A 24,602-nucleotide genomic window follows, 5' to 3' on the forward strand; every position below is an offset into this window, starting at 1 on the left:
AAAACACTAGATACTTCAGTTCTTTGTTTTGTGGAGGTTTTGCACAGGTATGGCTCTGGTATGATCCCCTACCACTGAAACAAAGCCTTTTCTGTGGCTGCATCAGTGGAAAGAGAAACACAAACACTGGCAGGTCAATTATGGTAAGGTAAAACTGAACACAAGCGAGTCGACGAAAGAAAATAAAATAAAAACAACATCCTGTGTAAACACCAGACTTCCCTGCATTACATAAAATAAGAGACTAATGGTACTTTGAAGAGACTGAAACAAAACAAAATGACAGCTGTGCATTTCTTCCCAATGTCATTCACAGACTTACTACTATAAAAGAACTATACATAGCATCGGGACCTGTTATGTTCTCAAAGCATCCTGAAGGAGCCATAACATAGGGTATAAACAGTACATTGTAAAATTGTCCATATGGAGGATAAGTTCCTATTCCCAACTGAAGACTTACTCATCTTCCCGGCAGAGACAATGTCCTGCAGAGCACCCTGTAGTTTGTTCAGATGGCTCAATAAGTAGAATGCTGACCTGGAAAATAATATGCTACTTTATTTATTTGTTTTTGTAAAACAAGTTGTATTGTATAATGTACTTTTACTGATAATTTGTAGATATTTTATTCAAGAGAAATATTTTAAACATCATCAAAATTGCATAATCTGTCAGGGAGGACTGGCAGACAATTCTAATTTGACCTTTCCAAATTAAGTTTCTGTAAAAATATAAGCACAGTACTTTTTCATACAATATTCAGGTTTTTGGCACACTTTTGTCATTGCCACCAGCTATTATTTCAGTTGTAATTGATACAGAGGATAGGTTTTAATTCATTGTTGTGCGTGGCTCAATAGTAGGTCTCCAGCTTGGTTCCAATCTGCCAGGATCCTGTTTGCAAAAAGATTGATCTCATACGGACCCACTGTTCTTGTTGTTCTCAGTGATTGACAGCCCAAGCCAACTGACCATTCGGGACGTCTCAGACACAGTGGCCTTTGTGGAGTGGACCCCTCCCAAGGCTAAGGTTGATCAGATTGTGCTGAGGTACGGGCTGGTCGATGGGGAGGTACCTGGAACGACCTTCAGACTACAGCCCACCCTCAGCCAGTACTCCCTGCAAGTCTTGCGGCCAGGGTCGCGCTACGAGGTTTCAGTGGCCGGTGTCCGCAATTGGAACGAGAGTGACTCTGTTTCAGCTGAATTCACAACTGGTAAAGAATGATATTCACCCCATACAGCAGTGCCATTAAACCTTATTGCTTAACTGGCTGCTAATTACTCAATGTGGTGTATAGTACACAGTACAACAATTTCTTGAAAGTCACTGGTATAAATGTGTTTACGGTATCTTGTACAGAATGAAGCATGATAATGAATATGTTTGAGAACTGAGGATACACCAAAAGAGGCTATCTCTGTTAGACTATTTGCACAATACTGTAACAGACAACAGTAATTTATTCAGTGAAATTAAAATGTCGATTTTCTTTAACCAAACAGAGCTTGTGTTTGGATTTGTACGTGGGTAATCCTGTCCTGTCCGTTATGTAAGGGAAAAAGACACCACCAAAAAAACATAATCAAAGCAGTCATCTAAGCAGAGGTTTCTGTAGTGCTTTCTTTGTGTTCTCAGAAATCGATGCTCCAAAGAACCTGCAAGTGGTCTCCAAGAGTTCTGGGACTCTGGAACTGGAGTGGGACAACAGCAAGGCTGAGGTGGAGAGTTACAAAGTGGTATACAGCACACTGTCTGGAGACCAGTATCATGAGGTCATTGTGCCAAGGAATGACGGGCTCACCACTAGGGCTACACTGACAGGTGGGTATATTGTACACCCTAGGGCCCATTTACCATGGTCCTTATATTGTGTACACAATACAGTTTAGGAAGGAACTTTGATTATTGCAAGCACAATCCAAACAGGGAGACATGTCTATTAGTTTGCAGAGCGTTCTTCATCTATCTTTAGAAGTAAAACTTGCTTTCAATGCAAATGTACTGGAACTCACCCAGGTTTTGATTGTCTTGTCAACATTACTGCAGTAATCAATGCCTGCTTTCTCAGATTCTACTAATTGATGAGCAAGATTTCATTTAATTGATTTTTGTTGAAATAATTATTTGTACTGAAGCGGGAGACTCAACAATTACGAATGGGACAGAAGAAGGTCTTTTTTAAAACTCAATAATTTGTTAATGAGGTCTCTTCAACATATTTTTATTGAAGATTTCACAGCACATAAGAATTTATTCAGTCTCATTTCATACCTCCAAACATTCCATAACAAAATGGTAAACTAGCATAGCTTGTCCTATAAGCCATTTGGATGGGTGGGCATTCCTGCAAGAACTACACATTGTCATCATGTGAATTTTTTTTAAATTATGGTAAACTATTTAATATTATTTTACCTCCAGATCTGGTGCCAGGTACAGAGTATGGCATTGGGATATCAGCAACTTTGGGCAGCAATCAAAGTGCTCCAGCAACCATGAATGCCAGAACTGGTAAGTCATATAAGTTGTGATGAATTGTGTGTGTTAAGTTTTATGATATAATTATTCTGTCTTCATTGATCACCTTTTAATGAACAGCATATATTCCACCTTCATATTTTCAGACCAGTTCTCAAACCAGAACATTGTATGCATATGGTACCAAATCTGGCCTTAAGACATTGCCATGTATCAAACATTTATTAAATATGTATTTTCATTCCATTGTTATATTAAAAACTGCCAGATATAATATGAGTTAACATACTGTTGCCTTGAGGGCTTCAAATATGTCCAGTTATGAAAATTGAATGGGGTTCTGTCATGCTGTTTAGGCCACAAATCACAGTGTAAGGTTTGTGAATTAAGGTAAACATGGTAAACATGGTAAACATTTTTTATATAGCGCCTTTAAAAGCAACATCTAAAAATGCCTTTCTATAAAAGTAGGTCTTAAGAAAAGTAGGTCTTAGCATTAAGAATGGCAGAATCCCTGATCTCTTTAGGAATGGTGTTCCAATGTTTTGGGGCATAACAACAAAAAGCCCTTTTGCCCATAGAACGTAGGTGAACAGAGGGAACACATAACAATCCAAGATCAGTTGAGCGAAGGTTGTGTGAAGGGGTGTAGACTGATAAGAGATCAGATAAATACTGTGGAGCCAAACCATGTAAAGCCTTAAAAGTAAGAAGTAAAATTTTAAAATCAACACGAAACCTGACAGGCAACCAGTGCAGGGATTCTAGAACAGGAGTGATATGATCCCTGGCACATGACCTTGTCAGGACACGAGCTACTGAGTTCTGAACATGTTGTAATTTGGCCAGTGTGCTTTTGGAGATGCCTGCAAGCATAGCTTTACAATAATCAAGCCTTGAAAAAAAAATGCATGTACCAGCTTTTCAGCTACAGAAGCAGAAAGCATAGGTCGCATCCTACCGATGTTTCTAAGGTGGAAAAATTATGCCTTAACAGTATTCTGCACATAAGGTTCAAAAGTTAATCCAGGATCAAAAATAACTCTCAAATTTCTTATTTAGGATCTAAACTCAAGCATAGTACCATCAACTGACAAGTTTACAGCATTGGTTTTATGTAACTGGTGTGCAGTGCCTAGCAACATAACATCTGTCTTGTCACTTAAGATGCAGAAAGTGTCATCCAAAGTGACATCCATTGTGACATCCAATTCTTAATACCAGAAATGCAATCAGCAAGCACAGAGGCATCAACATCAACATCAGATTTAGTATGCACATAAATGTGGGTGTCATCGGCATAAAAATGATAATTCAGGCCATGTAATCTTAGTATGTGACCAAGGGGAAACATGTAAATACTAAATAGTAGCCCAAAATTGAACCTTGTGGGACACCAGATGTTACCAGCCCAACCTCAGAACTAAAACCGCCAAGAGAGACAAAGTGTTGACGCCCAGTAAGCTAAGACTGAAACCATTTTAATGCAATGCCAGAAATGCCAAACAAACTCTCTAACCTATCAAGTAGGATAGCATGATTTACAGTGTCGAATGCAGCACTAAGTCCAAAATAATTAAAATTGATGACACACCTGAGTCAGCTGCCATAAGATTGTTTGTAACTTTAACAAGGGCAGTTTCAGTACTGTGTAGTTTTCGAAAACCAGATTGCAAAGGTTCATAGAGTTTATTTGCAGTTAGAGGGCAATTTCTTTGTTACGCTATAAGGATGACACTAGACTATGTTAAACATTTTAGCAATGTTTACTATTTGTTAGTTCCAAATACCCACATTACATTCTACATTGAACAATATTGTTAAGATACAGTAAATGCCACTAGTATTAACAGAGATAGGCAATTGTTCAAATTGCCTCAACCCTTAGAGCAGCAGCCTGAGATACTACACTGATCGTCCTGATGATATGGATGTATTGGGAGCCTCTATGCCTGGTATTTATTCTCTTGTAGGCTCAGAGCATATGTGACTACAGTTTGTTTCTGTTATCTTACTAATTATAATATAAATTAATTATTCAGCTGTTACTCCATCCCAGTGCAACCAACCGCAAACTACTCTCTTTTACAAGGTTACTGTGGTTAATTGTTTAGCAAATTTTCTGCATCCCCTTAGATTTCTTGCACATCACTTAAATCATTCTAAGCCTAAGTTGCCTTAGCAACTCTACTTAGGCCAAAGTCACCTATAGCAAACTGGTTTAACATTACCAACACATTTTCATATGGCTACCAATAATTTTCACTCTACAACAGTTGATACTGTGTGTGTTTTTAAACAAGGAATTTTCACCAAAACTACAGTATTGTACAAGGTGAAACCTGTCACACAAAGACAAAAGGACACATGCCTAGGGCTTCTGTAAATAAATTGTATATTTTTCCAGCCAGTGTGATTCAGCTTTTCTATACAGGTCTTGATTGCCCCACGGATTTGACGGTGACAGCCTCCACAGACAATACCATCTCCCTGCTCTGGGGGAAGGTCCAAGGCCCCATCAACCACTACAGAGTGACTTACACTACATCCACTGGTGTGGTGTCTGAAGTGACTGTCCCCAAGGATGTGTCTATGGTCACTTTGACTGACCTGGAGCCTGGGACAGAGTACACCATATCGGTGACAGCACAGAGAGGCCGGCAGCAGAGTGTTGCTGCTATCATTGATGCATTCACAGGTACAGATTGCCCTTTGTGACAACCCTGCCAGACCTATTTGAATATCTGGATTCCTACACATATATTATACAGTAACAATAATAACTACATATTCTATTAGATACAAAACACTTTGTGTTTTCATAGAGAGTTGTGTAACATTTTACCAGGAAATACCTAAAGGTTCTACATAATGAATGTCATTAATCACTTGTATTTCACATTAGCTTCTTTGATTTCATCCACTGAGTCTGTTAAAGCTGACAAATTCCCTGTACTATTTCAAATACAGAAAATCCCCTCTCTACAAAAAAGTAGAAAAATTATGTCCCCAGAGACACCGATGCCTATAGTATGGACGGTCTAGCTGAGTACAGCTTTAGAGTGCAGCAGGTTGGAATATGTGGCTGCTGAGGCTGCAAAATGCAATTCTGTTTGTGTACTGCAGTATACCTGATGTTTGCCCTTTTCACAATACTGTTTTATATATTGATTTATGAACTGGTTTATTTGTTAAGCAATGCTGTTGTTGTACACAAATTCATCTCTTGCACCATTCATGCAGATTTCTATTTTCTGCTTAGCATTGCATTTTATGTGCTTATGACATTCTCATCTTGCTCTACTTCCTTGGTCCATATACTGCTGCTATAAAATATGTCATGTCTTGTCTTTTACTTATGCAGCATTTCCACCCCCTTCTTCCTCTCCATCTCTTTGTTTGGGAATGTTACTGGTGAATGGAATTCATGTCAAGACCCACCTGCTGTTGGACATTCTTGAACTTCCTAAGCTTTAGGCACTGTCTCAGCTGTCATCTTAGATTAAAGCTCATTGCTTATATAATAGAATTCATTACTCATAAATAGTAGAACCAAGATGGCTTCTGGGAAGTTCTGACTCTCTTGTCCTCCGTATTGTTTGTTGTTCCACATTGCTTCTGAACTTCTCACTGTCTTTCATGCAGCCAAAAATGAATGACTATACTGTTTCTTCAGTGCTGAAAATAACCATAAGATGTCTCAACAATGCTGCATATATTGTTGCCAGTATTGTTCTTGACGAAGCGCTTTGGGTTCCAGGATTCCGGCCCGTCACACAACTGTACTTCTCCGACATCACTTCCTCCACAGTGACGGTGGCCTGGAGTGCTCCTGCCCCACCAGCCGACATGTTTATCCTTAACTACAACCCACAGGACCAAGACAATACCCTGCAAGTCACCCTGGATGGCTCTAAGACACAAGCAACCCTCGCTGGCCTGCTGCCCTCCACAGAGTATATTGTTACTCTTGTCACCATACAAGGGACTATAACGTTTGAACCTGTAGTGGGTTCAATAACCACAGGTACTCCACCAAACATGAAACGATATGCAGATGCTTTAGTACAAACATGTACTCTTAAGTATTTGTATATTTATGAATTCCCAATTGACATTTAACCAACAAGTATACCCTGGAAAATCGCAAACATATAGCTTTGATTCTAAAGAGATTCCAAAATCTAATGAAAGGATGCAAGACTTGGGTCAGTATGTAGCTGTAGCACTGGGTTTTTGAATGAGCCCTTTACAGTTTTGAGCAGAATGGGCTTGATGACTTTAAGCAGAGAACCACCAGCTCTGGCTGTTTTTATTTGATGTATACAAAACAACCTGCACAATACTGTTTGCCTAAGGCTTTCTATCTTTACATCCACCCATCAACAGAACGTCAGTCAACACTGAACTGACATGGGGCTTGTTCAGAGTTTTTCTTTTAGTTTTTATTAGTTTTTACTTTTACATTTTCATTTGTTAGGTGTAAAAATCCCTAACATTGTTTCTGTTTCTTTTTTTTATTTGCTTTTTTATCAGCATTTTTATAAAGGCTATTTGCTAGAGTCTGAGTAAGCTGGGCTAAATAATTGAATCAGTGATGTTATTTAGATCAATTGGATTGACCTCACTGTGTCTAAAGTACTGCATTGCACCCCAATAATATTTGAGGTGTTTTATTTTCTATAACACTGTAATATTATTTCTCAGTTCTCAGTTATCTTATGACAACATTGATGAATTGGAATTTAAGCTAACATAGCGCATCACTTAATCCTTTCCTTTAAAAAAAAAAAAAATCACCAGCAGTTCCAAACACTTTTCAAGAACACATGCATAAAGGGCAGAACAATGACATTCGGATTAGAAATAGAGATACAGTACTCATGCAAATTTATGGTAAGAATAGGAAACTATGGCTATAACAACCCCTTTAAAAACTTTACAAAATAAAATTCAAAGACATAAGTTATAGTTACCAGAAGCCTCTCAGTCACCTTTTCATATTTGCAAGCAAGCTATCATAAAAAATTAAAACATTTTATGAGTATACAATATTGTAGTATAAACCATGTAATACTACACTACTACAGCAAACAAACATATTAATTGTAAACCATGTTTATGACAGAAAAAAAAAACATTTTAGAAGATGTATTTTGCAATTTTTTGCAGTTCTCATTTTAAACTTTCTAAATTTGCCTAACTCTACACAATTGTCTACACAGTACCTATATGCAGAAATATCAAGTCTCTACAGAATTAAATGCAGTGCTATACTTGGATAGCGATGGTGATATGATTTATGAATCAGATTGCAAGTACTGTCAGGGTTTCGTTTCATTCATCATCTCGTGAGTGTTCGCAGAAAAGCCTGCTTCTTTGCCAGTGTTCCCGTGCAGCTCATTTCAGGTGTCCACTTTGCTTTTGTGAAGAAGTGTGGTTCTGACTTGACCCTTTTCTCCCCATGTAGGGATGGACCCTCCGAGGGAAATAACTGTATCCAATGTCACTGAAGACTCTGTGACGGTGTCCTGGGTCCCCCCAATAGCACCATTTGATTACTACAAGATGTCCTACCAGACAGCTCAAGGTGAGTTCTTTCTTTCTTTCTTTCTTTCTTTCTTTCTTTCTTTCTTTCTGGGACTGATTTTTTTGTCATTTTTTTATTATTATTCAGATTTTTACAATGAACTGTTGTAAGGTTGTTTTGTTTTGTTTTGTTTTTTTTTTACAAGAAAAGATCAAAAGCTGCCCATTTCTCAATGAGCATTTAATACATTTGCAATAGTTCTGGTGAGCTGGTCAGTCCATTGGCTCAACCCCATTGTCCTCAGATACTGGCTGATGGCTGTGGTTGAGTTTTTGATCCTTTCCTTGCATGAAGTTGAGTGTTCTGTCCTGTTCTTGTGCTTGGGGCCTCCCTGCTAGACATTTCTCTAGCAGTTTTACAGTTTCTTCCTGTTGGTTGACATAGGGAGAGTGGACAGCGTGGTGATTGACAATCACGTGACTGACTACACCCTGAGCAACCTGAAGCCAGCCACGGAGTACGAGATCAACCTGAATGCAGTGAGGGGGGGCCTGGAGAGCGAGCTCATCAGTAGCACTGTGCACACAGGTCTGGGGTTTTACATTTACAACCAACACACAGCAACAGTGCTAGTAAGGCATGAGGATTTTATACCATCGCTATTTTATGGAAATGATGCATTTTTAAACAAAGATTTAAATGACTTTTACAGTAATTAAGCAAAGGTGTGAAGGTGGTTTAATTGGATATAGATATCCTCAGTTCCACATGACCTGCTAATTGAATTTAAATGGAAAAATAAAGCAGTAATTTAAAGCCACTTAAAAAGTAATATAGTTTAGCAAAGTCATTAGGAAGTTAGCATACTATTAATAGTTTAATACTTTAATAACTACAGCTACTACTACTAACAATAATAATAATAACAACAATCAGTTTTAATATAATACATTTAATATACTGAAGTCCATTGATATCTCTGTTCTCCAATTCAATCTGTTTTCTGCTCTCTTGTGTAGTAATATCGAACAGCAAATAATGAGTTCCAAATCATATCAGCTTTATTAATATTGATTGTAAAAGAAAAGGTATTTTAAAAATTCTATCATTGCTGCTTTAGGCTACTTATCACCTAAAATGCCTGTTTTATTTGTTCATGTATTTTAATATGGCACCATTTTGTGCTTAATAGGATTAAGGACTGCATCCCCACAGGGCACACTGACAGAAGTAAATGCGCCCGTGTTTTCTTATTCCAAGTGAACCTGTCGTGTAATTTCTATTTACCAGTGGAGACCAGGTATTCCTCTCCCAAGCTTGGATTTCATCCAACGATATCTTGGATCTCAGACTTCTGCTTTAACCACTGAACCAATTAACCAAACAAAAGCACAAAGGAATGCACCAAGTATAGTAGACCACTGCCCCCTGCTGGACATTCAATACCTAATATCTACTAAAATGAATGAAAAAATTCAAATACCAGATACTTGAAAATACGTAATGTTTCATCATTGACTTGCTTTCTTCGAAAGCCAAACAAGTCGTAGAGCTATCTAAAAAGGCCTCCAGCGAACTGAACTGAATCACCGAATAACTATTAACGACACTCAATAAAAAGAAACTAGTAAAAAAAAAAAAGTTTCTACTTTCAAAGTTCCATTCCCAGGTTCCTGACATGGGGAGTGTGGCTGTGTATCTCATTTTCTGCTTAAGGGCCCCCACAAGATATACTGCCAATGTGTTAAATGCCAGTGCCTCCATCACACTCTTAGTTTATCAGACTTTAGACATCTAGGATGGAATTGACTGTCTTACTTCATTGAGTCCCTGTCATAAAGAATGCAGGGCATGTTAAATAGCTCAGAGTTGACAATGAAGCAAATGAAACTGTCTCATGCTCAGCTTTAAGGTCCACTGGTCTGAAAGTGTGCAGAATAGATACTATTCCAGTGGGGAAACATCTCAGTCTTAGGTCTGTAAGGCCACGCAAATAGGAGCAAGGTGATGAGCCATTTCAGAGCCCATATAAATGTGTACTGTCCTGCTTATAAACTTACCGTATGATCTAAGTAAATCACTGGGATAGTTGCTTATAAATACAGCAATTAGCCACTCCTAACTCACTGACAAAAGACCTTCTATTATGATTTTCCTGTGTGTGTTGAAGAATGATTCTTATTAAAACTGCATTGAATTTTGAAAATACTGTTGCTCTCACTGTGCTGTCTACATAGAGATTCCTCACTTCCCCTTTACTCCAGTGAATCATAAAGCACCTTTACAGCTAGGAAGATATTGTTATTTTATATTTTGGTATTGTGCAGTCTAGCAACATTGGTGATGAGGTTTGGGTGAGCTAAATTACTCTCAGCCGCCCATCCCCCACAAGCATTCACTTATGCCCATGTTGTTATGCATCATGCTCTGCAAACACCGATACGTGAATTGATATGTTTGCTCAAGGTGATGGTTGTATTTGGTGTGAAGCTGTTGCAGATTCTACATTGCCTAACCCACAGCTGTATTTAAATCACCTCCTTGTAGTAACCTTATGTGACTCATCCAGTGTCTAAACACTTACACAAAAGCACATGACTTTAGTTTGTCCTCAGGCAAGTTAACAAAACTTTCACACATTCGACCTGATGAATGTTGGCCATGATTAGTTTCCTATTCAAAGTGTGCAGTGTGTTCTCTATGGCTGGCTCTACTACTTTACCCATAAATAAAACAGTTCAAAGACGTACTGTACAATCTACAATAAACAGGTAAATTGTTGTAAATACAACTGTCTGGTAGAAGACTTTAGAACAGACAATGACAGCCAGCCCAGCGTTGTATTTCTTTTTGCCCTTCTGAATAAGCTGTACCACATAAAACTGGCATATTTAACAGAGACCATTCAGTATTGTATACAGTAATGAGCTCCTAAAGGGTTTGTTATTAAGTCCAGTCTGGAACAAGTTAAAGTAATTTATTGGTTGTGGTTTGCAGGAGGAAATACAAATCAGGTGTTCCCTTGTTCCCATTGCCTGGAAGCTGTCCTTGGATCATCTTGGGAGTGTTTATGGAAGCTTCAATGGTTCCTGAGGGCACAGGGTGTATTACGAGCTCTGTTTCAAATACCTTGAAGACAATTGTTTCCAAAGTAACACATTTTAAGCAGCAAAGTGCTACCATACATTGTATCCTATGTAACTTACTGTACTACATTGAAAAGGTGCAAAAATGATAAGGGTACCCATAAATAAATAACAAGTTGGTTATGCCTAATCATAAAAAGGTCAGTTCCAACTAGGTGTTAATTGAGGAAATAACCTAATAATAAGGTTTTGCGATCTCTAAAAACTTTTGTACTGAACTGTAAAAATCTGATATCAGTCACTAAATCACTGTCATCGGTATAAATCAGTTTAAAAAAAAAAAACACTTTTCTACTTAGTTCTTCTTTTGCCCTCTTTGAAAACCATTCAGTATGTATGTGCATTGATTTTCTTTTCACAGTCGATATTCTCTCACCTTTGTTCCAGCTATGGACAGCCCTCTAGGATTGGTTGCTATGAACGTCACTGCGACCGAAGCTGTTCTTCAGTGGCAACAGCCCCTCTCCAGTGTGGACAACTACGTTCTGATTCTGACACATTACCAGGGTAGGAGGAACCTAGCTTTGAAGAAGAACTTTAAACAAAAAATGGAAACAAATATACAGGAGCCATAGTAAAAGTGTTTGGTCGATTCTACCTTGTAATTATAGTAAACAAAAGTAGCTTGATATAGAACGCTTCAATTTGTTTTTAAAGTTTTTTTATGTGCAATTCAAGGCATGTGTGAACAGGCTGGGATTAGTATAGACACATTTCTCACTTCCATCAATGTTTTCATTTTAGCAGCAGCTGATACCATACTGGTAGATGGCACCAGTCAGGAGTACAAGCTTACCAATCTCATGCCAAGCACTAGCTATTCCGCCACCATGTATGTTACTAAGGGACCACTCACCAGTGGCACTATCAATGCCAACTTTATAACACGTAAGTATTATTTTGGTAATGGACACTTGCATTACGGTGCTGACTAACTTATATTTATGTTTTTTATTTAAAATTGACTAACCCTATACAAGTCTTGAATATCAGCAACGCATATCTTTTTGGCTCATGAAATTGTGCAGCAACTCTATTGCAATTGAGTATAAATTTAAGTGGAGGAGAGGTATCATTAAAAAACCCTCCCTATAGCCAGAGAGAAAAAGGAGGTGTGTGAACTGAATCAGAACTTGAATTTAAACTAAACATGTAAATCTAAACAACTGACAAGCTGAACCATACACGGCTGCAGTGTGAAAGGTAAGAAATGTTTTAAAAGGCTAGCAAATAAGTAATTCAGATAAAAGCAGTATATTGTAAACAATAACAAATTGAAAAACAAGTATGATTTTTTTTTCACTTTTAAAAAGCATTTAAAATGTGCTGTGTATGTTAATATTCTAATGCAAAAACTATGCATAAAAACAAACATGCACGCGTAAAGAGTCCACTAAGTTTCATAAGGCAAACTAAAAGGAATAAGATTCATTTCTTTTTGATCCCATACAACCTTGGCATTTCTACTGCTTGTGTGTTACTGACATGTTGAGAAGTCATCAGTAACTGTGAGTGACTTCTCCTGAAAACCTGACAGAAGATGGATTGGTCCTGTCTCTGTCTGGCAGTGTGACTGAGTGACTGACGCAGCTGAATCCTTTATTCTCTGCAGCTATGGATGCGCCTCAGAACCTGACAGCCAGCGAGACCACCCACAGGAGTGCCCTCATCTCCTGGCAGCCACCCATTGCAGATATTGACAACTACCTGCTCACATACAAGTCCGGGGACGGCAGCAAGAAGGCTAGTATTTAAAGTAGTAGAGTCCCCTACTGTTTAAAATCGGCATGTGGGAGAAAAGCAATGCTGGCCAGTGCACTCTGAGTAATGAAGTCTACTCTAAGTAATGAAGTCTACTCTGAGTAATGAAGTCTACTCTGAGTAATGAAGTCAATAACCTTTAAAACTGAATCTTTACATAACTCCCATTTCTCCCTCTCAATTAATTACTTGTAGCATAGTATAAATCTAACGTGCCATAGCTTAATTAACAGTAAATACTGGAATTCTTACTCATTAGGCCATAACCTCTGCAATATCACAAGATCAGGGCTAACTCGTGAAATACATTTTAAAGTCATAGCTATCAGTCTTGTATTTTTTTATTATTATTATTTTGGTAGGTAATTGTTTGCTATATTTGGTATATACAGTATATAAATACAGTTTTTAATGTACTAATTGTGGAATGCAGTTTCATTTTCTTTTTTAAAAAGGGTTAAAATAGTCATTTATCCATTTAATGAACGTGGAAATGTTATTCTTGTGTAGACACAAGGGGGCACAATAAAATAAGGAAAGTGTTCAATGGTTTTAACACATAACAGTACCATTTCTCTACTAAGAGAATCCCTTTTCATCAAATGAGAACGTGTTGAATAGTTACTGTAATGTGTTGTGTGGATAATGTAAGTTCCTGATGGTTTTCTGGGTTATTTTTTAGTATTTAACTCCCTCATGAAAAGACCATAGACATGCACTATACATTCACTGAAAGTAGTTTGTTGAATTATTTAAATGACTGGTGGTTTTAAAAATATTTAATATTTGATACCTACGTTCGTATTTCATGTGGCTCATGGTCATGTTAGCTACTCTGCATTTTTACTGTCTGCTATCATTTAATTTAATACCACATAGCTTACATCACTGAACATGCTAGTTGGTTGAGCTGGACATATCCAAAATGATAGAACAAATGTGTTATTTATTTATGATATGAAGCAATTACATGACTTACAAATAGAAGATCACTGACATGATACTCTAAGCCAATATTATTGTCTTGCTGTTTAAATGCAAAGGAAGCTGTGGGTTAGAGTCCATATTCGAATCAGACAATCCCAGGCGCTATTTTAAGTCAAAGCCAGACAACCTGACTGATGTGAATGGAAGGGAGAATCTACAGTACTTATAGTGTAATAAACAGTAATCCCGTAGTCAGCTCCGATACTCCCTTGATTATCCAGGATGGAGGCATGGGGATCACACTTACAAACCACGATTGCTGATTTTACAAAGTAGCTCTATTAATCAGAGGTATTATACCCAATAATTCATGGGGGGGTCCTTCCTTGTCAAATACACTCATTAATATTTCCAAACAGGAGTTGATCCTGGATGCTGAAGATACGTGGATCCGGCTGGAGGGTCTCTCTGAAACTACTAATTACACTGTGAGGCTGCAGAGTGCTCGGGGATCAGAGACCAGTGCCATTGTCTCTACTGTCTTCTCCACTGGTATGCACAAATGCACAGTGACTAAATGTACTACAGTATCCTCTGTACAATCCCTTACAAAAGTGTACCCTTGTAAATGTGCACATTCATTGTTCATTTTTACTATGATTTTTGTGAACAGGCTGGCTGTAGTGCTGGCATCAGACCTGGAAGAACACATAGTACTTCGAGGTGAAATGTGAATTATGCTGTTGCACCTGTTTATTGCAAAATAAAAGAGTTGAACAAAACACAAAAAACACTTTGTAAAACAAAACGGCAAACAATAACAAGTATTGTGCTAGTTTAAAAGCCAGCATGCTTAGTAGTTGTTACTACTTTTCTTTATAAATTACCTCCTCTCCACACCCGTTCTCCACTCTCGAACACACTACCCTGAGTGAGTCCTTCGTGCATCTATATATACAATTGTGCCAGGATTCAATTACTAATTAATTATTCACTTGAATCCCAGCTCACATAGTAATACACATTTTATCTGCACGTGAAGTGATTGCGCAATCCTCGTGCCTAAATGCAACTATATATTTTAAAGCACTCGTGCTGCACAACCCCATTATATCCCGTGAACCACTATATATACACCAACAATAACACACTACATACAACATAAAACACACTCTACACACAGGGGCGGGTTACCCCAACACAACTTTCCAATGGTCTGATCACATTTTGATTTATTAAGGTCTCCAAAACAAATCCAGCCAAGGCTGCGTTATCTGATAACTATACAATAGTGCTGTCAAATTAGTGTCCTTGTACCATGAACCTCTGTTGGAAATGGATGATATTTACACTTTTTTAAATGTCTTAATTTTAAATTACATTAATTCCCTTATTTGCCTTGCCAGGAAATCGTCTGTTTGCCATCCCTCAGAACTGCGCCCAGCATCTCCTGAACGGAGAGACTCTGAGTGGGGTTTACACCATTTATGTGAACAGGGATCCAAGCCAAGGAATGCAGGTGTACTGCGATATGACCACAGATGGCGGGGGATGGATTGTAAGTATCACAATGCAGGGAACCTTCAAGCACACTGCAGACAAATCTACATACCCTTGGAAAAGTTTATCAAAGTAAAAGCATAGCAAAGTGCAATAAAGCATAGTGAAATAATGCTAATGCATAGATAAGTATTGTAAAGAATAACGAGGTATGGCAAAGCATATTAATAAACATGGTAAACCTGGGTAAACTGTGATTAATGCATTATTAAATGCATTATTCAGAAAAGAGCATACAGATACTAAAGACATACTAGCTGGTATCTATGAGCTATTGAAACCCAATCAAAGAGAACACCACAAATTACTGACATGTCAATATTGTATATATATATATATTCCAATTGTTGCATTTCAGGTATTCCAAAGGCGGCAAAACGGTCTGACAGATTTCTCTAGGAGGTGGAGTGATTACAGAGTTGGCTTTGGCAATATGGAGGATGAGTTCTGGCTTGGTAAGAAAAGAAAATCAAGCTGCAACCTGCTATTCTGCTAATATACCGAGAACACAACACACTGGAGCAGTGAGAAAAAAAAAATCTTTGTGGCTGCTCTTATGGTTTGTCACAAACAAGCACAGATTCAAAAGAGTCTTCAGGCTGCTTTGAAATCGATACTGCTTCTCTTCTTCAGACTGGGATCACAAAGTGCAATCTCACTCCAGCAAGAACTGGGCAGAGAGAGTCTGACCAGGGCCACAGCAGAGTCTCTTTTCATTAAAGTCATGAATGAATATAATGGTATACACAGAAAAGAATACTGTAAACATGTTAAATACAGTGATCATTATTTCAATAACTTAATAATGCACACATTCACTTCATTCATAGTTAGGCCATATTGACTTTTGTACTATAGTTTTCTGTGTATATAGCATTCATTTATATTTTATGAAAATTATAAAACAAGAAACAGGTATTTAAACAACTTTATTTGTAGAGGGTAAATGGAACTGACACTGATAAAGTATAAAAGCTGCAAGTGTGTTATCAAAGAAATCCTCTGAGAAACAAGTTATAGGAAATCAGACTGCAAAGAAGGATGTGGTTAAAGAAAAAAAAGATATATATATATTTTTTTTTTTCTGTACGTTAAACAGGCTGGGTGTACATTGCTTTTAACTTTATCAAGGCATTGCATCAATTCATATTACTACACAGAATAAAAAATGCAACTTTGGTTACAAAGAATTACATACAGTTTATAGTTAACTGCAATGTAATGATCAATGATTCATGTATAATTACAATGTAATTGTGACGTTTCCTTCTGCAAATCAGCCAAGTTACAAAGTGCAAAGAATAATTTTCAACACATCACTCAGCTTACTTTTGTGTTTAAGAATGGAGAGACCCTACTAACCCAATTTAGGGTTTTCAGGGATGTATGTGCACCCACTATACCCTTACTAAAATGCCACTAATTGAGAGAGACTATAGTGTTGTATTGTATCCCATGTCCATTAACATTTCAGATAATTAAATGAATTGACCAGAAAATGTCTGGTTTAATCAAACTGTGATTCTTTTTTTCAAGGGCTGGACAATATTCACAGGGTTTCTTCCCAGGGTCGTTACGAGCTTCGCATTGATATGCGGGATGGACAAGAGTCGGTGTATGCCAGCTATGATAAATTTTTCATTGGAGATGCACGGAATCTTTACAAGCTCAGAATAGGGGAGTACAATGGAACTGCAGGTAAGCAACAGTGTTCTTAAAGACTGAATTCTTGTCCAGAGAAGGAACTGGACAAGAAGGCTGTGTGGTCCAGTGGTTAAAGAAAAGGGCTTGTAACCAGGAGGTCCCCGGTTCAAGTCCCATCTCAGTCACTGACTCATTGTGTGACCCTGAGCAAGTCACTTAACCTCCTTGTGCTCCGTCTTTCAGGTGAGACGTAGTTGTAAGTGACTCTGCAGCTGATGCATAGTTCACACACCCTAGTCTCTGTAAGTCGCCTTGGATAAAGGCGTCTGCAAAATAAACAAAAAATAATAATAATAATAATAACTGGATAGCTCAGCTCACTATCTGCATTTTAACTGAATCCACCAACATGATTTCTTCTCCTGGGAAAAACGAAGATCTTGTTAACAATCTTGTTAAAATGTGTTGTTGGATTTACTGGTTAATCTATGTGGCGATGCGAATTAAAAGTGGGTACCCTAATATAGAAATGTTGTGTATAAGTAGATACACATGTACAACCTGCAGGACGTTTTGGAACCTCATTTTCTCTTGACATGTTAGCAGTTAAATTAAAATAGAGATAATGAGACCTACAGTTCAAAATTAGTTTTCAGTATATACAGAATATATACTAGAGAACCTTCCTACAGTAGCTTTGTACAGTGCTATACTGTAAAATGTGTATAATTTTGGCTTGCTGTAATTTTACATTGCTTTAACAAATCTTCCAGATTGTATTTGTAGTTTATCTGTGGGTATACAGACGCATATTAAATACCACCTGTCGGTAATATGTGTGCTTCTTTTCTGCCCATAGGGGACTCACTGAGTTATCACCAGGGCCGCCCTTTCTCCACCAAGGACAGAGACAATGACATTGCCGTCACAAACTGTGCCTTGTCATACAAGGGAGCATGGTGGTACAAGAACTGCCACCGAGCCAACCTGAACGGCAAATATGGAGAGTCCAGACACAGTCAGGTGCGTAGAAATCAGATCTGGAATTTAATACGGAAAGTGTGTCTGTCTTGTCTGTGCCTGTCCCACATCTGCACCCGAGCCTCACGTGTCACCTGCTGTTGCGGATGTTGTTGCTCTTATAGAAATTCATTTTGCGCTCTGCTTATTCCATTGCTGATGACCTGCATTGCTATAACACCCTAGGGTGACCAACTGTCCCAGTTTCTCATTTCACTGCAGAGAAAAGAAGAGAAAGAACCGTGCCTGCCCATGGCTATACTGTAGTCTGGCACTACTCTGTGCTCTTTAATATAGCATTAAAACACACTGGTTGGGCTTTTTGTATCAAGAAAGATCTAAGACAGGTTATACCCTGCCTCTGTTCAAATTAAGTCTTATTGCTTCCAAAGGAAAGTAAGTACAAGAGATTTTAAGTACAAGAGACTAGCTCCCACTGCTCTGTGCTGGTGGAGCAGACCTTGGCTCCTGTCCTCGCTTAACAATCTCCCATAGCTCTACTTCTTTGTGAGGTCAAATTGTATTTGAAAAACAGAAAACATATTTTAGAAATGTAGTAATACCTTTAAAGATGCAGGATGTGAAACAAACATGTCACAGAGGTTTTTTTTTTTTTTTAAATAAAAGGAAGTACTTTTTTATACGTGAAATCGTTTCTTTCAAAGTTATGGTATGTAGAGTATGAAGCCAGCAAATGAAACAGTGGACTTTGTTTTCACTTGACTATCAAAGCTGCAAGAATTGTTTTTACATAAAAGAACAAAGATGTTGCATGGAGGTGTTAAGTTTAAAATTGTAGTCAATCCTTCACTTTTCCTTGTAAGTTTTATTTTTGTCCAGCTGTGTTCTTTAATTTTGCATCTGTGTGTGGATTATTAGATTTTGTATATCATTTCTGACTGAATGTTCGTTGAAAATAAAACAGACTGACAGCTTTATTAAATGCGCTCAAGCTAGTTAGAAAGGTGCCATTACATTATGAGCATGTGCTTATTTTACAAATGTATTTTCCTTTCTTGGTGGTTAAAATGTACTCTAATGTACGAAGAATATTTGATGTTGCTGCATTTCAGATATACATTTATGATGACTTTAGACCTTAACATGTATTCTACTTCCTACTTCCTACTGACATTCTTTTAATAAAGAATACAAGCAACAGAAAACTTGCATTAAAGAAGCCTAGATGTGTTCTCCTGATGTATAGTATATTCATTAGACCAGTTTCCTTTTAACTGTAACTACAGTAGCAAGCTGCCTGTGCAATATATACATTTAAAAACAAATTCTAACCCAACTGTTTTTTTTTTATTTTTTTTTTACAGGGGATAAACTGGTATCACTGGAAAGGCCATGAGTTCTCCATTCCCTTCATTGAGATGAAGATGCGGCCATACAACTATCGCAATATCAACGGGAAAAGAAGGAGGTCCACAAAGCTATAATCACTGCAAACCCCTTAGCTCTACCTATTTCTAAGCAGGGGAAAAATGAAAGTAGTTCTGTGATAAGAAAGAAAAAAAAAATAGTCACATGGTCGTACAGAAAGGCTCACATGCACATAAGGGGAACTGAACCAAGTTTTCAACGACATCAAGTGTTTTATTGTGTGCCTGTCTTCACAATATATCAGGGTGCCTATAGATGACTTGTACAGCAAGTACATGTGTATTAATCATAGCGAGGCACAGTGGTTATTGGGGGAGTTGCCTATATAATATCGCCCCTAAACCCATAGTGATTTCTAAAAAGAGTCATTAACATTGCTTTATGCACTGTATCTTTTCTTTTCTTGATAATTTAAATATTATGTTCATAAAAAAAGTTCTCAGCATTTGCATTGGTTTTTAGTGTTTTATTTGTGATTGATTAAACCATCAATGTATTGTACAAAATAACAATAATACTAACTGAATACCACATTATTACAGCAACCAATCTATAGTAGCATCATTGTTTGAAGAATGGGGAGAGGGAAGCTGTAAGTATAAGAAATAGCCCTACTTGTAGTAAGGATGCTTTGGCTTATAAATACACAGGTACATTTGTTCAAACAAAAAAAAAAGTAAAGCCAGTCAATTGAAAGTTCCATTTTATCTGTATAGTTGTATAACTATGTGAACCTTCTGATATTTGTTTTGTTTTCATATTTCATAATTTTTAAGTGAGGTTTTCAAGTAGACATCATATACACACAATAACTATAGAGCACTGCCCCCTCACAACTGGATTTGGAAGCCTTGAGATTTTCCACCCTGGGGTTGGTTGAAAACAAAGGTTCATTTCCCCTTTCGAACGTTCTTTTCTGTTTTCAATTTATTTTTTATACTTTTATTTGCATGGTGACCATTGGCACGAAACCAAAGATTTGCAATCGAAACAACAAGGACAAATAACACAGTGTCAAAAATGCCATGAACATTAAAAAAATATGTTTTGGTAGATAGCCAGGGGACCAGCCGGCTGATGCAGCATTACAGTAGACTAGTGTAAAAATGAATTGGCTTGAAGCTAAATCTGCTCAATTGTGAAATTAGAAATGAAATGAGGTCAGTTGAGGGAATTTTAATTGGCTAATGAATATTAAATAGGACATAACTGGAAAAACAAACACATTGCTTGTTATCACTAACTTCATTTGGCCATTTTAGCTTTTAGGACAATGAAAAATGACCAAAAGCTTATGCTTTGGTACCTAATTTATGCGTAAAATTATGTATATTTTCACAATTTGTGGTCTCTCTAGTTTCTATATTTCCCAACAGGGGGAAGAATAAGAACTTTGTCCCCCAAAACAGTGCCTGCTCATGGTTTGTACCCTAAGCACTCTGGCTCACCAATGCAACATTCACTGTCTCCGCTTCTTCACACTCTCTCCCTTCCCCTTGTCCTATTCTTTAAGGATGAGGAGGAACCCTCCAATGTGAATAACGTGATCAAGACTTTTTAGGAAAAACCCACTTCTTATTCCATGTGGACCAATAACCTTTCTGTATCCTAACACTGAAATATTTGGTCTCCCGTCACTTAAGGTTAATGATTATAAACTACATCTTAAGGATGGGTGATTTCCTTGTACTGTATTTTATTACTTTTTATTGTTGATGTTTATTGTTTTGCTTACATAGTTGAAATAAGCTTTTATTCACTTGATGGAACATATTCATATAGCATTAACATGTCAGTAAATACATGGCAATCCTATGCATTTTCTTTCACACGTATGCTTCATGGACACTGTTCTATGTACTGTAAGAGTAGTCAGAATGTTGTTACAAGTGTAAGGAATGTTCTTTATTGATGCCATTTAGACAGCAAATCAACAGCAAATCAACATTCCACACAAAGTCTTTATTGTGTGGTGTTTGCTTCTCTAGATGGGGACTTACCAAACCTCCTCATCAACCTTCCAAAAATATGAGGCAGAAACTCCCATAGAGGTAATGCTCTTCTGGCTTAACAATATTCCTTACAAAATATGAATATGGTAAAAGCATAGCAAAGTGTAGTAAAGCATAGTAAATGTATTGTGAGAGCATGGTAAAGCATTGGCAGGCAATTGAAATTACAGAGCAGCATGGTACAGTTTAAACCATGGTAAAGTCAATTAAATGCATAGTATACTGTAAGCATGGGGGAAGCATGGGGACCTTTAAAATTACTGTGCAAATTTACCATGGCAAATGTTAAGGGACAATGCAATAAAGACACTGACCCACACCTGTCAAGTGTACAGTTAGCCACTTACAAATGTATACATGTGTGGTGATGTTGTACAATGCCACCTTCCAAAAGCACACAGAATTGAGAGCTTAAATATTTTCTATCCTGGACCTGCTACAGATACTCCTGAGGTGGTCATAAATAATGTACAATAGATTATTCCATGAGCATCTGACTGTCTGATATTCCCAAATCTTTCAGTCTGTGGAACTTGACTAGGTTATAGATACCAGTCACTGCCCTGACTTAAATTAGCACCTGTTGTGGGACAGGATTTTAACAACACACTTGGTTACCCCAACTGTAAATGATCAGTAATAGTCCTTGATATATTAGAAACTAGAGCCAGTGCCATAAATACTTCTTGGTTAATTGCAGAAGTGTGGGGGGCCAACATGGAATGGATTGTACTTTTTTTAATACTAGTCTGTGGCTCTTCTGCTTTTAAAATAGGGTTGCCTTCTGTTAGCTGTGAAAGTACATGTATCTTTAAATACTGTTTGAGAGGAATCATGATACAGTATGAGCTCTTTTGTCTCCCTTGCTGCCAACTATCTAATAACTTCTGAGACTAAGCTATGTATCATGAGAGACCTAACCCTGCTTTCATCTTGTGAATCACCTACTGTGACATTGTACCATACTATGACTTAAAAAAAAAAAATCATTTTTCATTCTTGGTGTTTCTGAGGTTATTTGTTGATTTTGTGTTTTTATTACCCGCGCAAAGCATTAGTGGTCCTGCGTCTTTGCACACCTTACTCTACAGCCAGTTGTGATGCCAATTCACCAGCATTTTAAATTTGCACTGCAATATAGTTTTTTTGTGAATTGTACTCTGCTGGACCGACAGTGCTTTGCTCGAGTCTCTTGAAATTGGAAACAATGGTCATTTTCAGTGAGAGCAAAGCCATAGAGAGAAGTTGTACTTTTTTGATCAATTGTTTCAATTGATCACATATGTCAATATTGCAGTGTAATAAGACTCTTTGAAAAATCTAACTTTGGCCAATTCATTGGTCTAAACAAGAAACAGTACAACTGATTTTTTTTTATGTCATTCCTTAAAGAGTTATGTTAAGAGGAATAGATAAGCATGGTCTTCTTCTAACATTTCTACGATTTGCTGGGGTTTCCTACTAAAGCATGATATACTGTAATGATCTATGAGAAAACCTATTAAGATTACATTTTTATTTTTTATTTTTTTATATAAGAGTGGCCAGGTCAAGAGGCAACCAGGTTACAGGATATTAAAAACATTGCAGTCACAAAGCAATTGCGCTCACTTTTGTTCAGTTACCCCATAAGCTTTTCTGAAAGAGGAATCGCAGTGATCTTAACTTTCATGTTACAGAAACTGTTTAGGGATGTGCATACATTCAGTTTTTATTACACTTGCAAGGCGTTCTGCAAAGTTCAATACTTGTCATCCGAGGGAAAGTTTATAGACTGGGTTCATTTATTATGATTGCCTATCAAAGGTTATGGTACATTAAAGCCTTGGGGAGACCTAGCAAGGGCAGATGTAGCACAAACTCCAGCCATAGCAAGTTAAGAATGTATATGTAGGGTGGGTCTGTTACATTTCTTAGTATTTTGTGCTATTTCCTGCATAGGTGGTACTCAACTCTGGCCCTTGAGATCTATTCCAGTCCTTGTCTTTATCCCAAACATTTCCTAAATTCGTTAATTGCCACTTATGAGCTTCAATTAACTACATTAGAACCTGCTTGGAGTAAAAACCTGGACTGGATTAGATCTCGAGGGCCAGAGTTGATTACCGCTAGACTAGACCTTTCCTGTGTAATCTGGAAGTTTATTTAAATTATATACTGTATATCTCTGTCTATCTAGATTTTTGGAATGCAGTTACTTCAGCTAAAATGACAAAACATTTGAAAGTGAGGACAGTGGTTTTAATCAGTTTGAACTATTTTCTGATTTGGACTTGGTTTAGAATGTTACACATTGTGTGTTTTATTGTTTTGGTTGCCCATGACCGTAATCTTTTTTAAGAATGCAGGGGATCATCAAAGGCATAACTTAACTCTATGGCTCTGGCTCTTCTTTTTTCTTTAATAATTACAAGAATCATTGCCTGCCACATGCTTACAGTAATATACTGTGAGGGAAGACACAAACTGTGTGGTATGTTACACACAGATCAACATGATTCCGTGGATAACGAGAAATAAAATTGTTAAGCATAGCTTGAATTACTCTTAACACATGTATAGGCCCTTTTTAATACATTTTCTACACAATAATAAAATATTCAAATTGTCTGATCACGTTTTTCTGTTTATTATTATTATTATTATTATTATTATTATTATTATTATTATTATTATTATTGTATAATATATTGCACAGTCGCGCAAAGGAGTTGTTATAGGAATCCTGGGAAAAGGTGACAACAAATCTCACTTGCACGGTTTTAATATAAAACATCTTGAAATCCTATATATTTTACAATATATTCATTAAAAAAAAACCTCTAAAACTTTTGATGCAAAAAATATAGAATATGAAAATTATTATTAGTGCTTATTCGACTACTCTTTATCTTTTAAGGAATACTGCAGGCAACACCATGTACAAACCATTTCTACTACCTTAAACATTTACAAGTGCTTTCATTTTTATTTGAGTTTTATTTGCCAATAGCTTAGTCAAAAAAGAAAAAGGCAAATTGGGTATGATTTCTTTCAAAAAGTAAACTTTCAGTTCTTGATTTTTCATTAGTACAAATCAGTGATCTCAATTTTTAGTATAGTATAGTTACAGTAGAAAGTAACGTAGG

General features: G+C 37.2%; 1 protein-coding gene across 8 annotated transcripts in view; it reads left to right on the top strand.

The window, feature by feature from the left end:
• LOC117416819 (tenascin-R-like) overlaps window positions 1-24,087 on the top strand; it is a 117,904-nt gene extending 93,817 nt beyond the window's left edge. For 7 of the 8 annotated variants that reach the window (XM_034028220.3, XM_034028224.3, XM_059034901.1 and 4 more), the window contains 16 exons: window positions 951-1,220; window positions 1,643-1,828; window positions 2,429-2,518; window positions 4,920-5,183; window positions 6,246-6,512; window positions 7,956-8,075; window positions 8,460-8,603; window positions 11,549-11,668; window positions 11,906-12,049; window positions 12,774-12,904; window positions 14,269-14,401; window positions 15,256-15,407; window positions 15,768-15,864; window positions 16,946-17,107; window positions 17,913-18,076; window positions 19,399-24,087. In XM_034028220.3, the coding sequence (XP_033884111.3) occupies window positions 951-1,220; window positions 1,643-1,828; window positions 2,429-2,518; window positions 4,920-5,183; window positions 6,246-6,512; window positions 7,956-8,075; window positions 8,460-8,603; window positions 11,549-11,668; window positions 11,906-12,049; window positions 12,774-12,904; window positions 14,269-14,401; window positions 15,256-15,407; window positions 15,768-15,864; window positions 16,946-17,107; window positions 17,913-18,076; window positions 19,399-19,518 (2,564 nt within the window). In that variant the 3' untranslated portion in view covers window positions 19,519-24,087. The remainder of the gene's footprint in view (window positions 1-950; window positions 1,221-1,642; window positions 1,829-2,428; window positions 2,519-4,919; window positions 5,184-6,245; window positions 6,513-7,955; window positions 8,076-8,459; window positions 8,604-11,548; window positions 11,669-11,905; window positions 12,050-12,773; window positions 12,905-14,268; window positions 14,402-15,255; window positions 15,408-15,767; window positions 15,865-16,945; window positions 17,108-17,912; window positions 18,077-19,398) is intronic. The other variant, XM_034028225.3, reaches the window with a different exon arrangement.
• Window positions 24,088-24,602: the final 515 nt, after the last annotated feature.

The sequence above is a fragment of the Acipenser ruthenus genome, chromosome 12 (assembly GCF_902713425.1).
Source record: "Acipenser ruthenus chromosome 12, fAciRut3.2 maternal haplotype, whole genome shotgun sequence".
Lineage (NCBI taxonomy): Eukaryota > Metazoa > Chordata > Actinopteri > Acipenseriformes > Acipenseridae > Acipenser > Acipenser ruthenus.